We start from the raw sequence: 15,439 nt of genomic DNA, 5'->3' as shown, positions 1-15,439 counted from the left end.
CATATTTATCATATCAGCTCTATTTATCTGTCATGCATTTTTTCATAAACAAAAGTTGTAAATCAAGGAAAATATCTCTAACAGAAGTTTGCACTTGTTAAAGAGTATATGGGTGTTTTTTTAAAATAATACCATCTTTTTTTTTGTTGTCTTATTTCTTTTTTTTTTAATTTCTGCAATTTTTGTTTCGTTTTTCATGTTTGCTTTATTTTAGCTGTCTTTTTGGGTAGGCAGGGGTAGACTGGACGTTACAAGGCAGGTATCAGATCATTGGATGAATAATACTGATTGTCTCGTCATTTTTAGTCTTTGGTGTCTTGGTTTTTACAATTGTATCACATTATACAATGATTTAAATGAGATTTAAATTATCTGGAACATGTATTTTACGTTTTCCTCATGCAGTAGTATAGCGCCAGCCATCACTTTTGAATTTTCACTTTTTTGAAAATAGTTAGTCATGTTGTATGTTTTGTTTCTCTTTTAAAACTTAGAAGATGTTTAAATAATCAAATATTGTGTTGTCCACTAGCAATTTTCTTTAAGTATTGGATTAAACCGTAACGTTATTGTTCAAATTCCTTTCAAATGAACCCACGCATTTCCATCCCTATTTCTGCATTCTGTGTGGCATTAAATTGTTTGAATAATGATACATAATTATTAGAATGTGTAATTGTAATTAATAAAGAAATTCAAAGCAAATCATTTACAATGTATAATAGATTCAGTTTACTGTCTTGGTAAACAACAGTCTTATAATACATTCAGTTTACTGTCTTGTTAAAAAAACAGTCTTATAATACATTCAGCAAGAAATCATTTTATCACATTTATATAAAACAGTCTAATCAGAGATTCAGTGTACTGTTTTGATAAAAAAAAATAGTCTTATAATATTTCCAGTTATTGTCTTGGAAAAACAACAGCCTTATAATACATTCAGTTTACAGTCATGTTAAAAAACAGTCTTAAAATAGATTCACTCTAGTGTCTTGGTAAAAACAAAACAGTCTTATAAAAGATCCAGTTTACAGTCTTGGTAAAAAACCAGTCTTAGAATAGATTCAGTTTACTGTCTTGGTAGAAAACACATTTGAAAATTCTTTGGTTGCTGTGTTAACCCAGTCATGGTCCCATCTATAGGTAAATCATCATTCTCATCAGCTTTAGACAGGTCAAATCGTTGTAATATGGATACGAATATCAAGAAAAGTTCAGATTCAGCTAATTGCTTTCCTAAACAAATTCGAGGACCTGCATTAGAAAAAATATAAACGTTATTTTCAATCTGCAAAAAAGGGAATCAAGCAGAACAACAGAATTCAAAGTTACAGTGAAAATACAAAAATGTTATGGAAGTTGTTAGTCAAATGTAGATATTTTTAACACACTTAAAAGTCTGTGAAAAAGTAAATACAAAGTCGATATCCTTTTTAAATTATGAGGGAGGAGTTTCATACTTTGATACATTTGTAGCTAGTCCTAATCTAAGATAGTATTCATTTATAATTGATGCAACGATGATGACTTACTGAATATAGATACAAATATCAAATAAGCAACACAAATTGTGCCAATGGCAAAACAGGACCAATTGAGAAGCCTCCTCGTAGTGTTTTTGGTTAAGTGATTATGTTGCCAATTCCTAGTGGCTGTTTGATTACCAGACAAAATATTTCAGAATTATTAGATTATTTGATAAATTATGTAGTTTAAAAATAAATAATAATTATGTGTTTGGCAAAAGAAATTCGAATATGTGATTACTTGGACACCCCATGAGGGAAGTTATCTCTAGTCTCTTGTATTTTGCACGTAACAATACTGATTTATATTCTATATATGAGAACTAACCCATTGAAAAAGCAGAAAAACCTTCTCTTTTAACAAATTTGTCATTTTGCAAAAATCGCTCTGGTCTGAATACATCCGGTTCCTCCCATAAAGATGGATCACGATGTACCGACATCAAGCTAGGAAATATTATAGCATTCTTTGGAATCGTCATTCCATCTACTTCAATGTCTTCAACTGCAAGATGTGGTACGGCTAGAGGTACTGGAATTATAAAAAAAAACATTATTCTATACTTAATATGATAAAAACAATGAGATAGCGACCCGAAGTTATCAAATAAACGATGCATATTTGTGCATTTTTATTTAATAATTGTGTTCCGTATAGCCATTATATCATTGCCTATATTTACTAACATAAGATAAACTTCCCTTTCTAACTTTCTGCATTGACCTTCAATATTCGACAGCAATATTTATTTAAACGCTTAGTGCTACTGCATTGTAATGTTATCGAGACTGACATTTTCGTTTAAAAATGAAAATCATATATTCTTCTAGCGTCTTTCATATTATAAATACATATTTAACAACATTTTAATGGAGTTTCACTAGTTTATATATTTGTTTAGGGGCCAGCTGAAGGACGCCTCCGGGTGCAGGAATTTCTCGCTGCATTGAAGAACTATTAGTGACCTTCTGCTGTTGTCCGTTCTATGGTCGGGTTGTTGTCTCTTTGTATCATTCCCCATTTCCATTCTCAATTTTATTTCAATTTACAACTGCTTTCATAATTGCAAATCAAAATATTTATATAACATGTAACAATTCAACTTTCATTCTGTTTATTCGATAGCGTCTTGTTTCATATGCAATATCAAAATCAACAAAAGCTGTCGAATTTATAAAATTTCACAATCAGCGCAACACGGATCTAAATCTTGAAAGAAGATAAATCATTCTCTTACACTATTTTATAAAGGTACAGAGAAAGAAACAAAATAAATTAACAAAAGTAGATTCTTTACATTTCAATTTAAGAATATGGAGTTGAGTTGTGTATTTGTAAATACCTATAGTTGCTATTCTCTGTACTTCTTGTAAGATGGCCATAACATACGGTAAATTATCTTTGTCTTTGCACACTGGGTCTCTATCTTCACCAATCACCTGAATTCAAAATTAAACAACTTGATAACTTTACACATTATCATACAGGCAGGTTGTGTCTCGCTCCATTGTCAATACCTTTAGTAGACTTATAAATCAATTATAAATATAAATCTGAATTAGCATTACACAGACAATGTAAATTGGTGGTAAAACAAAATCACAATATAAAAAAAGCAAAACGAAAAGATAACAGTGACTGTGGTCCAGGTATCTTGAAAACCATTGTCAACTGCTGAAAATGTATTAACTCCATTTTAATACTGTATCAACTTTTAAGCATACAACACCTCCAAAATTTGATTTCTGCATTTTTTCTGCATATCCGGATATTTTATCATGTAGAGCATGGTCCATTGTAATGTTACAGATGTTGTATCAGTGCCAGCTAGATACAGATCAGCTATAGTGAGAAACAAGTGGTTCTCTGAAATAAAAAAAGAAGACATTGTTAATAAATGGGTAAAAGAGGGACGAAAGATACCAGAGGCAAGTCAAAATCATAAATCGAAATTAAACTGACAACGCCATGGCTAAAAATGAAAAAGGCAAACAGACAATCATGACACATGATAGAAAACTAAAGAATAAGCAACACGAACCCAACCAAAAAACTAGTGGTGATCGCAGGTGCTCCGGAAATATGTGACATCTTTCCTTCCTTTTTGCAATATTTTATAGCAAATAAATGCAGGTTGTTGCCATGGATAAACCCAAAAGAAACTATATTTAACCATTTTATATACTGGATATAAAATCTATGGAAGAATCTGATTACATACATATGCACATATATGTCACAAATTGTAAGCTTAATATTGCAAGAAAGCAATGAAAATGTAAAATTTATGCGGGCAAATGTTGATATCTTTTCCTAACTGTTTACTGCTACCTTATGGCATACTTTCTAAGCTCAAAATTGTATAATTTAAGACTTTTCATACCACAGATCTATTGATATTTAGATTATAAATAAACTTCTGATGGGATTGAGTGTTTAAGAATGACAATATATGTAAATTGTATTTATTTAACATATATCAAATGTATAATTGATTCAGATGTTAATAATTGATTTCCTATTACCAAGTTATTCAATCAAGTCTTTGGTGTGCAATAAACATAAAGATTAACATTTTCCTGCTTAAAATTGCTAAATTTTGTACAATTTTGCATCATCAGAGATATTATTGAGATATTCAACATAAAAAAAAACTGACAAAAGAAGTATAGTTTTAAATATTTTGCAAAAAATTGAGGTAGAAACAAGATTTTACACTTTGACTTGGCACCTTTCTTTAGATCAGTTTTTGTCGCGTTTCGGTGTCAACTGCTAACCTTCATAAAATATTCATTACTAAACCAATTTTAAAAAATACAAGTCCATTTTACTCGTTTTAGCTAGCAGAACACAGAAAATTAGTTAAAAGGGGAATTTGGAAAAAATATTTACAACATCATAGGTAAACTCCTGATTTCAAACATAAACAATGTGACACCATAGGTATATTTCTGAATTTTAACATAAACACTAGTCGTATTTATACTTTTTGTCCGCTTCTGAATGGTGTGAATAGAACAGAATTCAAGGCACAACATGTGACTTATTTGTTTATTATTTAACAAATTACATACCAAAAGAAAAGATCGTATTTCAAAATACTAACTTACCTTAGTTACTGACCGTTAGAACGTGAAATCTAACCATTTAAAACATTTCTAAACGTATAATATTTATTGTCCAGAGAATAAACTTCAATATATATGAATGAAACTCTAATAAAAATTTGCTGTTTTACTTTTGTATCAGATATAGATGCTCAAAGACGTTGAAATGGACCTAAATAGAATAGTCAAATTCGACAACTTTCAACTTTGCATTAGGATCTAATTGTTTTCATCAAAAACGACTTTTAGAAAATAATGTCGTAAGCAATTTTAGTATCAAACCATTGATAACTGAATTGTTAATACACACAAGCAGTCCACACCCAGAGCGTTGCAGTCTATATATAAAGTGGTATCGTCTCTCAACCTCCAGAGACTTACAGTCTATATATAAAGCGGTATCGACTCTCTACCACCAGAGACTTACAGTCTATATATAAAGCGGTATCGACTCTCTACCTCCAGAGACTTACAGTCTATATATAAAGCGGTATCGACTCTCTACCTCCAGAGACTTACAGTCTATATATAAAGCGGTATCGACTCTCTACCTCCAGAGACTTACAGTCTATATATAAAGCGGTATCGACTCTCTACCTCCAGAGACTTACAGTCTATATATAAAGCGGTATCGACTCTCTACCTCCAGAGACTTACAGTCTATATATAAAGCGGTATCGACTCTCTACCTCCAGAGACTTACAGTCTATATATAAAGCGGTATCGACTCTCTACCTCCAGAGACTTACAGTCTATATATAAAGCGGTATCGACTCTCTACCTCCAGAAACTTACAGTCTATATATAAAGCGGTATCGACTCTCTACCTCCAGAGACTTACAGTCTATATATAAAGCGGTATCGACTCTCTACCTCCAGAGACTTACAGTCTATATATAAAGCGGTATCGACTCTCTACCTCCAGAGACTTACAGTCTATATATAAAGCGGTATCGACTCTCTACCTCCAGAGACTTACAGTCTATATATAAAGCGGTATCGACTCTCAACCTTCAGAGACTTACAGTCTATATATAAAGCGGTATCGATTCTACCTTCAAAGACTTACAGTCTATATATTAAGCGGTATTGACTCTCTACCTCCAGAGACTTACAGTCTATATATAAAGCGGTATTGACTCTCTACCTTCAGAGACTTACAGTCTATATATAAAGCGGTATCGACTCTCAACCTCCAGAGACTTACAGTCTATATATAAAGCGGTATCGACTCTCAACCTCCAGAGCGTTACAGTCTATATATAAAGCGGTATTAACTCTCTACCTCCAGAGACTTACAGTCTATATATAAAGCGGTATCGACTCTCTACCTCCAGAGACTTACAGTCTATATATAAAGCGGTATCGACTCTCTACCACCAGAGACTGTATAAAGCGGTATCGACTCTCTACCTCCAGAGACTTAGAGTCTATATATAAAGCGGTATCGACTCTCAACCTCCAGAGACTTACAGTCTATATATAAAGCGGTATCGACTCTCTACCTCCAGAGACTTACAGTCTATATATAAAGCGGTATCGACTCTCTACCTCCAGAGACTTACAGTCTATATATAAAGCGGTATCGACTCTCTACCTCCAGAGACTTACACTCTATATATAAAGCGGTATCGACTCTGTACTTCCAGAGACTTAAAGTCTATATATATAAAGCGGTATCGACTCATAGGGTGATGTGATTCGGGATGTGTAAATGAACATGGTTCCCAAATAAATACTGCACAAATCTATAAGGACTGCTATGATAGGTAACGGTCAAATAAATCATTATGAACAGAACAGAACAGAACAGAACATATTTTATTTCCAATTAAGGGCCCACAAGGGGCATACAGAGCATACATGAATAAGGCAAAAGAATATTGATTTGCATAGATACATAGATACAAACAATTTTTTTTACATACAGTTACAATACAATTACTAACTCATATTCACTTTAATAAATTTACCAACAGCATTAAGGACCTGATTGTCTTCACAGTTTAATAAATAAATAAATTTATGCTGATTATCAAGTATAGAAAAATTCGGAATTCATTATGTAAACAATCTGTTATATTATCTGGAAGTGTTTGAATATGGAAACAAATACTAACTTACCTGATATTTTACTGTTAGACTTTCCTTCCTGTTGAAGGTATAGATCCAAAAAGTGTCGAACATTGTTTGGATCAAACGATCGTCGTTCGTCGTCTATCCTAGAACGAATATAATCTTGAATTTCTATGCGATTCTTTATGATCTTGGGTACCTATGAAAAATAACAAAACAGGGTCTAAATGTATGTCATTTAAACTAATATAGTAAGGAGTTATCAATCTTTTTTAGTGTTTCAGAATGAACTACAACATATGTATTTTCTTATTCATATATGATTATATTTTCCAATGTTTTAATTGCTGTTTTTTCCTTGGGTCGATTTAAAGCGTCTCATAACTGACGAAAAAATTACAACTCTTTGAAAAGTATTCATCGTTTAACAACAGTTTATTTTACCTCTAAACAGGTTAAAATACCAAAGGGATTATCAAACACATAAGTCGATCACCAACTGGCAATCCAATGGCAAAAAAACAAAATAACGACCAAAAGATAAACAACAGTATACAAAACACAACAAAACACAACACACAAAACTGAAGACTGATCAATATGAACCCCACCAAAACATGTGAGGGGTCTCAGTTATTCCTGCATACTGATGTCTTCATAATTTCTAGATAATTCTATATATATTTTTTTAAATATTAATTTAGAAGATTACAAACTAGAAAACTAAAAAAAAATAGAAAAAGGATTTTTCGTCTTATCACTATTTGCAGGAACGATTTTTTTTCAAATATTTGGTATTTGCATCAATTTGTTTTATCTTGGTGCGGCAACCACTAATATTTACTTAGTATATTGTAAGAAAGTAAAGTAGATTATTAATTAATATGTTTTGCGGATTTGTTGCAATTTTCTTGATTGATCTTATTACAACAGTAACAACAATCTATGCTGGAGGGCAGATGATTCTTAACTACATAGGGACCTATGAAAATATAAAAAGGGGCCTAGACAAATGGCCAAACAAATTGAAGGCCCACATTGTTTTACCTTGGGTTTTGATAAAATCGTGAAATTAATCAGCTTAAAACTAGGTCAACCAAAGGCATCATATATATCATAGATGTTTCAGAACTGACTATCTTTTCACCCAACGGCATGGATATAAAGAAAGAATTTTAGTACCATAATTACAACTTTATTAGGCATACTAAGAATAAAACTATGCATCTACTGCATTTGTGATCTGAAGACGGACTAGTAGCAGCCAATAGATGAGAGAACCAAAGGAACTTGCAATTTTACAGACCAATTTACACAATCTGGTTGGATTATGCAATTGTCAAAACATGGAATGCCAACGACATACGTTAGTACTGGTGTTTTTCTAGATATGCCCTCATTCATAAGGAATGCTCCATTCCAAACCCTGGGTATCAAAAGGCATACGTTAGTACTTGAATTTTTCTAGTTTTACCATAATTAGGACCGATCAATTTCCAAACTTAAAAGTGCTAAAGACATACGTTAGTACTTGTATTTTTGTAGATATTCCCTCATTAGGAAACGCCCCAAACTAAAACATTGAGATCCGACGATCTAGACAAACTTGAAGATCTATACAACGAAAATGAATATATATGACTTCATAACTTAACTAAAGATGAAGAAAGCTGTACTTTATATAGACCCAAATAACCTAATAATCACCTTATATGATGCATTTAACTTGTGAAGACATACTCTGTCAGTAACAATAATTTAATGTCAATGATGAGTCTTTCGTAGAAGAAATGCGCGCCTGGTGTAGGTGTATAATTTTAGTCTTGGCATCTATGATGAGTTTATTCACCATGTAAGTTAAACTCAATTGTTGTCCTTACGGGGCCTCGGTGGTGGAGTAGTCTATGTAGTCGCTATTGTAATCACTGTCAACACTGCAGTTGTGAGTTGGAACCCTGCTCATCCTTGTGCACTCGACTCCAATCTTAATTGACTGGAATTGTCAATTTTCCTAAGTTCGGTGGTTTTCTCCGGGCACTCCGGCTTCGTCAACCAATAAAACCTGACCGTCAGGGAAAAGGCTAAATGCGGTATTTAAAAGTGACGCTAAAACACCAAATATCAAATCAAATTATTTCTTGTCTTACCTTACTAAATGGATTCAGATAAGTAAGTAAAGGTATCATATTTTCCACTCCCGCATTATTTTTAAATAAATAGTCTATATTTCCAAGTAGACGTATAAAAACTGGATCGTTAAAGTCAAATCTGAAACGAGAAAGTAAATATACATATAATCTGTAATTTTGTATTAAACTGAAAAATTTATTATAATGTAAACAGGTATTTGGTACCAAAACTTTATAAACTAAACGGCCCGAGGAGCCATTATATTTTACTGGATATTTTGAATTACAACTATACAATCACCCTGCATCTGATTTTTTCAATGCTGAGAGTCCATTATATGTTTCAAAATAATAAGCAATAAACAATTCAACTTCCATAAAAATGAAAACAAGTTATAAATTCCATGTTCTGAAGCGTGAAATCAAACAGACATAGAAAAATTCAATTGCAAGAGTTCGCTGTATATCTATATTTATTTGTATGTTTATATAAGGTCATATTACCGTTGGCATTCTTCAAAGGTCACCTGGATGGTTAATAAGATGGCATCTAGACTATAATACACACATAATTGTGCTGTATATTATCGAGCCCATTCATTGTTATTTTTAAGCTTTGTGAGGAGATACATTATACTTTAATTTGGTTAAAACGGACAATCCATAATTTACGAATATTATTTTACAGTAAAGAGATTGGTTTTGATCAGACACTTAATTAAATGACAAATACTCTTAATTTCGACAAAAGAAACGTTTTGGAAAGATTACAAAAAACAAATCAAGCCAAAAAAAAAAATCGCAATGTCGCATCGTGAGCCAATCGAAGTCTACCAGTTGGATATGTCCATCCAAATTGCTAGAGGTACCAGGATCGCTACCTAGGTCCTCCATCATAATTATCAGGAGTTTGATTTGTTTACTGCGAATTTTATGAACCCTGTAATATATGCCGTAGTTTGACTTGAGAGGGAATGGCTTCTTATAGCAACCAAGGATAAGGATAATTTTGATGGCCTTTTCAATGATAAATTCATAACATTCGTAACACCGGTTTCGTTTGAAACAAATTGAGGTTCATTTAAGTATTTTATTTACGATTTATATTTCATATTATTTTAATTTATCCTTCCTTTGTCGTCCTAATTTTGATGTTATAGCAATACCTAAATGACCGCTACCTTAACTAAAGAATCATTGTTCATTTTGTTGTATCTCTTCCATGATAAGTTGTAACAGGGTAAATGTCATTCCATCGATCATTTAAATTATGTGTGTAATCGATTTGACCGGATAAAGATGTATAAAAAACTTATAAAATGTCTATCTTAGCTTAATGCTTTAAATTATATTGACATTTATTATGATAATACTAAAGTGACCGTTATAGAGTGTCAATTCTTTACAGCATTCATTTAAAAATCGCTTTACCGTACAAAAGTGAAAATTGTGGATTTTCAATTAAAACAAAATTAAAGTTAAATTTATTCCCCCAATTCCTCCATATCAATCATATGGCTTAATTGTAAATGTGATAAAATCAAAGTTTCTCTCAAACTGAATTATTGATCTTAATTTGGTCAGAAGGCCTCTGAACACAATTGTTCTTCCCCTTGGCTACAATGCATTTTTCGATTAAAGTCAAGTTAAATAAAAAAAATATGCACCGCTTCAAACATGAAATAAATTTAACTGCTTATAGGCTACTACTATTCTAATAAAATATGCTTATCCCAAAACAATCCATCAGTGCTTGATAAATGACAAAGGCTAATTGTACATGTTGTACCCTACTTTCATTTTGGCCAAATCACTACTTTCACTTTCAACAATATTTGTTTCCACAAGATTTACTTATTTCAATATATATGCAACTGAAAGTACCACTTAAATAGTAAACATTTCAAATATAACCATGATAACAGTAGACAGATTATTTAGGAAGAAATACCCCATATAATAATTAGGAACTATAGTTCTACGACTACGACAATGGGAATTAATTGTGGTCTTAGGCCAGATGATATCAGATAGGATTACCCCCAAATAACTCAATGACTGTACCTGCGAGTAAAAAACTGACTGTCATTTTATATGTGCGTACCTTGATCCAAAAATTATACTGGATATTATATTCGACGTGGCCTTTGAAAAGACTTTACTGACATCAAAAGGTTTTTTATTTTGCTTTGATAGCAGTTCTACTAGAAATCGTGCTTCTTCCTGTATTTTCTCTTCTAGTGATTTTTTACCAACTCCAAAGTCTTTGAGCGCTACCATAGTAAATCTTCGTAAGTCCACCCATTCCTGTCCATTACTGAGGACAACTCCTATTAAAAAATATGATTTAAGTTTAATGTTTAATAATAATGAACATTAAAGTTTTGATAATTATATTTTAAGTTTTGTTATTATCTAAAGGACTACAGCTGGTGTATGGAGAACTATAGTTCTAAAGTCTATTATAAATTATAAGCATTTAAACTGAGTTCGTCATTCGTGTGAATGTCCAAAGCTAACCAATATGTGCAACTTCAAATGGCATAAAGCAAAAACATTTGTATTGTTTAGTGGCCACGTGGGAGCAAGAAATTTTGCAAATAATAGATTGAAATTTTCAAATCATCATATTAGACGAGTTTTCATGTTTTAATTGTTGTTGTAATACTACATGTACTATTCAAAAGAGATTTTACGCTAAATATTTTTAGAATTGGACCCAAAGTCAATTTTGATATGCTCTATCGAAATAAATCAAGAACAATATACTTTAAATCAAGACCTATTTTCAGATATATGTCAGTTCGATCCGTATCGTACATGTTGTATGCCCTTAAGAATCACAAAAGAAGATAACCACGAACCTGTATCCTATCATAAAATTACACATACATGTATTATCAATTAAAGCTAACATATTTTGTACCTTACGAATTCCTTATGATATGCTGTTTGAATAGTTTAAGTAACTTATATAACGTCTTTTCTCGCCAGAATGTAGAAATTTCATAAAAACCAAAAGAATGACAAGACTTCATCATTATGCTATTTATATATTTCGGATTATGGCGTGTCGTCCATTACGCTGATCTGGAATACACATTATAATTGTAAGGCCTAGCTGATGCCTTCTTCCGGGTACGTTGAAGACCTGAGGCTGTGTTTAACTCTTTGGTTGTTTTTAATTTGTCTCTTTAAAAACTTCCACGTTTCCATTCTCTATTCTATTACATGTTATCTAAATTAATTCTTACCTGCTTCTTTTGGAAACAGTTTCTTTGCAACAGCTGCATTTGATGGTCGAAATTTTGTCTTGTCAGCATTCAGGACCAACACTTTATGGACCTTGTCGTATCCAAAGACAAGATAAAATTGAGAAAGGAAATGGTGAATATGTCAAAGCGACAACCACCCGACCATAGAGCAAACAACAGCCGAAGGCAACCAATGGGTCTTCAATGTAGCGAGAATTCCCGCACCCGTAGGTGTCCTTCAGCTGGCCCCTAAAATATGCATAATAGTACAGTGATAATGGACGTCATACTAAACTCCGAATTATACACAAGAAACTAAAATTTAAAATCATACAAGACTAACAAAGGCCAGAGGCTCCTGACTTGGGACAGGCGCAAAATTGCGGCGGGGTTAAACATGTTTATGAGATCTCAACCCTCCCCCTATACCTCTAGCCAATGTAGAAAAGTAAAAGAATAACAATAACCTGAGTAAAGTTTCCAAAACTAAGACCCACTAAATCTCCATATTTCTCCCGGAGTTCTAAAAATCGATCACTTCTGTTCTGAGAACTTTTATTTTGAAAGGAAGAAGCTACCAATGTAGGCAAATTACCGACAATCGGCCACGGAGTAGGTCCAGGGATATTAATAGGAGTGCGGGTCACATTGTTCCACAAAATGTAAGCAACGAGAAGTGTAATCAAAAATGTTAAAATAACAAATATATCAACGGATTGTAAAATGTGACTTATCATTTCAACATGTTCAAGAATACACAATTAAATATAGTGATACACTGTGAATTGTAAACTATTATCTACTATAAAAATTCCTTTATCCTCAGCCTACCGCGTTATCTATGTATAAATTATCCTACAAAGCTGAGCTGATGAATTTGTTAATACTAAGTTTGAAAACCTGCATGTGTGCAGAACACTTGAATTTATATCCACTAACCTATGACATGTATTATGTGTTCGTACATATACGTGTTTTATAATCGATATTTAAATATAGGCATTAAAAACGTTCTTCATTTTGAACTTGTTATGAATAAGTATTTAACATAATATCAAGCACGTTCTACAATTTTAACTCTGCCAGTGTTGTCATTCATATATGTATACCTAAGTTCCTCGGGCCATAAGAAATCGATTTCCTTGTGTATTATACATACTATAGCGTCAACAGGTCAAGTATACAAATGTTGTGACGACTATTTAACCTTAGGCTAATGATATGAATTAATGTGTGATACTAAACGGTAGCATATTTTAATTGAACGGAATTAATCCTTGTCATCAGGATTTCTAGTAACTGCGATTACTATCAGATAATATGTACTTTAATAATGTTTATTTGTTGTTTATGTACCATTCCTCGTCCACTCTGTGTTTTTGTTATATGTATTATATAAGTATCCATCGAATGAGTTAGGATTTTCTTATTTTGATAGATACAGTCGTTCTTACATATATAAGAGACCCAAAGGCAGAAAACACATGTTTAACCCCGCCGCATTTGTGCGCCTGTTTTAATTCAGGAGTCTCTATTTGTTTGTTAGTCTTGTATGTTTTTGATTGTAAGTTCATTTTTATGTCTTGGAGTTTGAACTAGTAAACATTTGTTAAAGAAGCCATCTGAAGCCCGACTCCGGGTGAGAGCTTTTTTTAGCTTTGTTGAAGACACATTGGTGGCCTTCGACTGCTTTCTGGTCTTTGGTCATGTGACTGTCTGATTTACACATTCCACAATTCCATTCTCATTTTTTAAGAATGTATAACGTTCAAATGAAAATTAAATCCTTTAATTTCTGTGAAAAAAAATAAATCAGAGAGACCAACTACTGCTACAGTAGAACCATGTGCTGCCAATTGTGATAGATAATGCAAAATGTTTCAATCATTTTACCTTAAATTTATTTCATGGACATATCGGGATAATCTGTTTTAACATATTAAAAATTCACACAGAAGGTATACGCATATCAGTAAACTGAACAAGTTCATTATGAATAAATTTCTATCAAAAACAAGTCTCAACGAACTTTTATATTATGTATATGAACAATAAGAACGTACGCACATGTTAGTGTATAAATACATAACGTCAGAGTGGACGTGTCGCAATAAAAAATTACAACATTGAAAATAAACGTAATACTATTAACCAATCAGAAGACAGTAAATACAATAAAGTTTTATTTATAAACGTATACAAATAACAATAATTAGCAACCTTCTAAACGAATTTGAAGTGGATTTTCATCCATGATTCATCGCATATACCCATTTCATTGTAATCTACAATACCTTTCTTTATAATTTGTTTACTGTTCTTTTATATATTTAAATTGGAGTGCCGGCTATTTGAATAGTGCCTTGATTATTTGTCCAGTCATTCTGCTTTGTAAAGCGCTTGACACTTTATCCCTATGTGCGTACATACGCGTAATATTATCTTTAATAGCACAAAGGGGTATGCGTAATCATTGTCATGGATGCTGGAATCATTTATCAATGTTCATGGACTTCATTGTGACAAATTTTCCTAAATTCGCAGTCAAATTCTATAGTTTAAATAAGAATCAAAGAAAATTTTATAAGAGGGATTCAAGGACAAATGAAATCGCAAATCATGACATGATGACATCTAAGTTATTTAATTAGATTTTGAAGAACCAAAAGCATTGTGTTTTTAAGCATGTATAAGTTTGGAAAAAATAAGTATTAAGCATTGTCAAATTCTTGACAAATAGAATAAATGAAGCAACCAGAATTAGTATTAAAAACAGATATCAGAAGGACAGATCGAAAATAAACTGACAACACCATGGTGAAAAAAAAGAAGAAAAAACATAATAGTACACATGACACAACATACAAAACTAAACACTAAACTAATAAAGCTATGAAAGAACATGATATAAGCTGGGAAGAAATAGAAAATAAAGCACAGAACAGATGTGAATGAAAAAATCTAGTTATTCTCCTATGTGCCTTCGGGCCCAATAAAGACAAGGTAGGTAGGTAGGTAGATTGTCGCTATGCGTCCGGCGTATATACAAAGTTAAATCCTGGTATCTATGATGAGTTTATTTATGTTATTGGTCTTATTTTTTTACCAACGTATGACAGACTTTTACAAAATGGTAGTAGTGTATCATATATCAAGGTGAAAGTTCCCTTACTCTATCATAAAAAAAATCCATAGGGCCACCTTGTTTTCTTTCTGTAACCTTTTAATCAATACAAGAGCTGGACAAATACAAAAATGATTAAGGGATTAGAACGAAATTTGGTTACGGAATTTGATCAACATTATAAAATGTGTAATCCCGGAAACATCAATACAGTACACA

The 15,439-nt window shown here is 32.2% G+C and overlaps 1 protein-coding gene across 1 annotated transcript; it reads right to left on the bottom strand.

Moving 5' to 3' along the window:
- Window positions 1-705: 705 nt before the first annotated feature.
- LOC143054117 (cytochrome P450 2B4-like) lies at window positions 706-13,139 on the bottom strand. The gene is made up of 9 exons (XM_076227021.1): window positions 12,562-13,139; window positions 12,097-12,209; window positions 10,947-11,172; window positions 8,861-8,981; window positions 6,762-6,912; window positions 3,260-3,396; window positions 2,873-2,969; window positions 1,858-2,061; window positions 706-1,257 (listed from the first exon to the last, which is right to left on the bottom strand). The coding sequence occupies exons 1-9, from the start codon at window positions 12,831-12,833 to the stop codon at window positions 1,073-1,075; spliced, it is 1,506 nt and encodes a 501-aa protein (XP_076083136.1). The 5' UTR covers window positions 12,834-13,139; the 3' UTR covers window positions 706-1,072.
- Between the last annotated feature and the right edge of the window lie 2,300 nt (window positions 13,140-15,439).

Source organism: Mytilus galloprovincialis, chromosome 12 (assembly GCF_965363235.1).
Source record: "Mytilus galloprovincialis chromosome 12, xbMytGall1.hap1.1, whole genome shotgun sequence".
Lineage (NCBI taxonomy): Eukaryota > Metazoa > Mollusca > Bivalvia > Mytilida > Mytilidae > Mytilus > Mytilus galloprovincialis.
This window is presented reverse-complemented; position numbering and strand designations above follow the sequence as displayed.

Coding starts and splice junctions, on each gene's coding strand:
- LOC143054117 (XM_076227021.1), bottom strand. CDS start 12,833: ATGATAAGTCACATTTTACAATCCGTTGATATATTTGTTATTTTAACA. Junction 6,913..8,860: donor ATCTGAATCCATTTAGTAAG/GTAAGACAAGAA, acceptor TATTTTTCATAG/GTACCCAAGATCATAAAGAA. Junction 3,397..6,761: donor GTCTAACAGTAAAATATCAG/GTAAGTTAGTAT, acceptor TTTTTATTTCAG/AGAACCACTTGTTTCTCACT.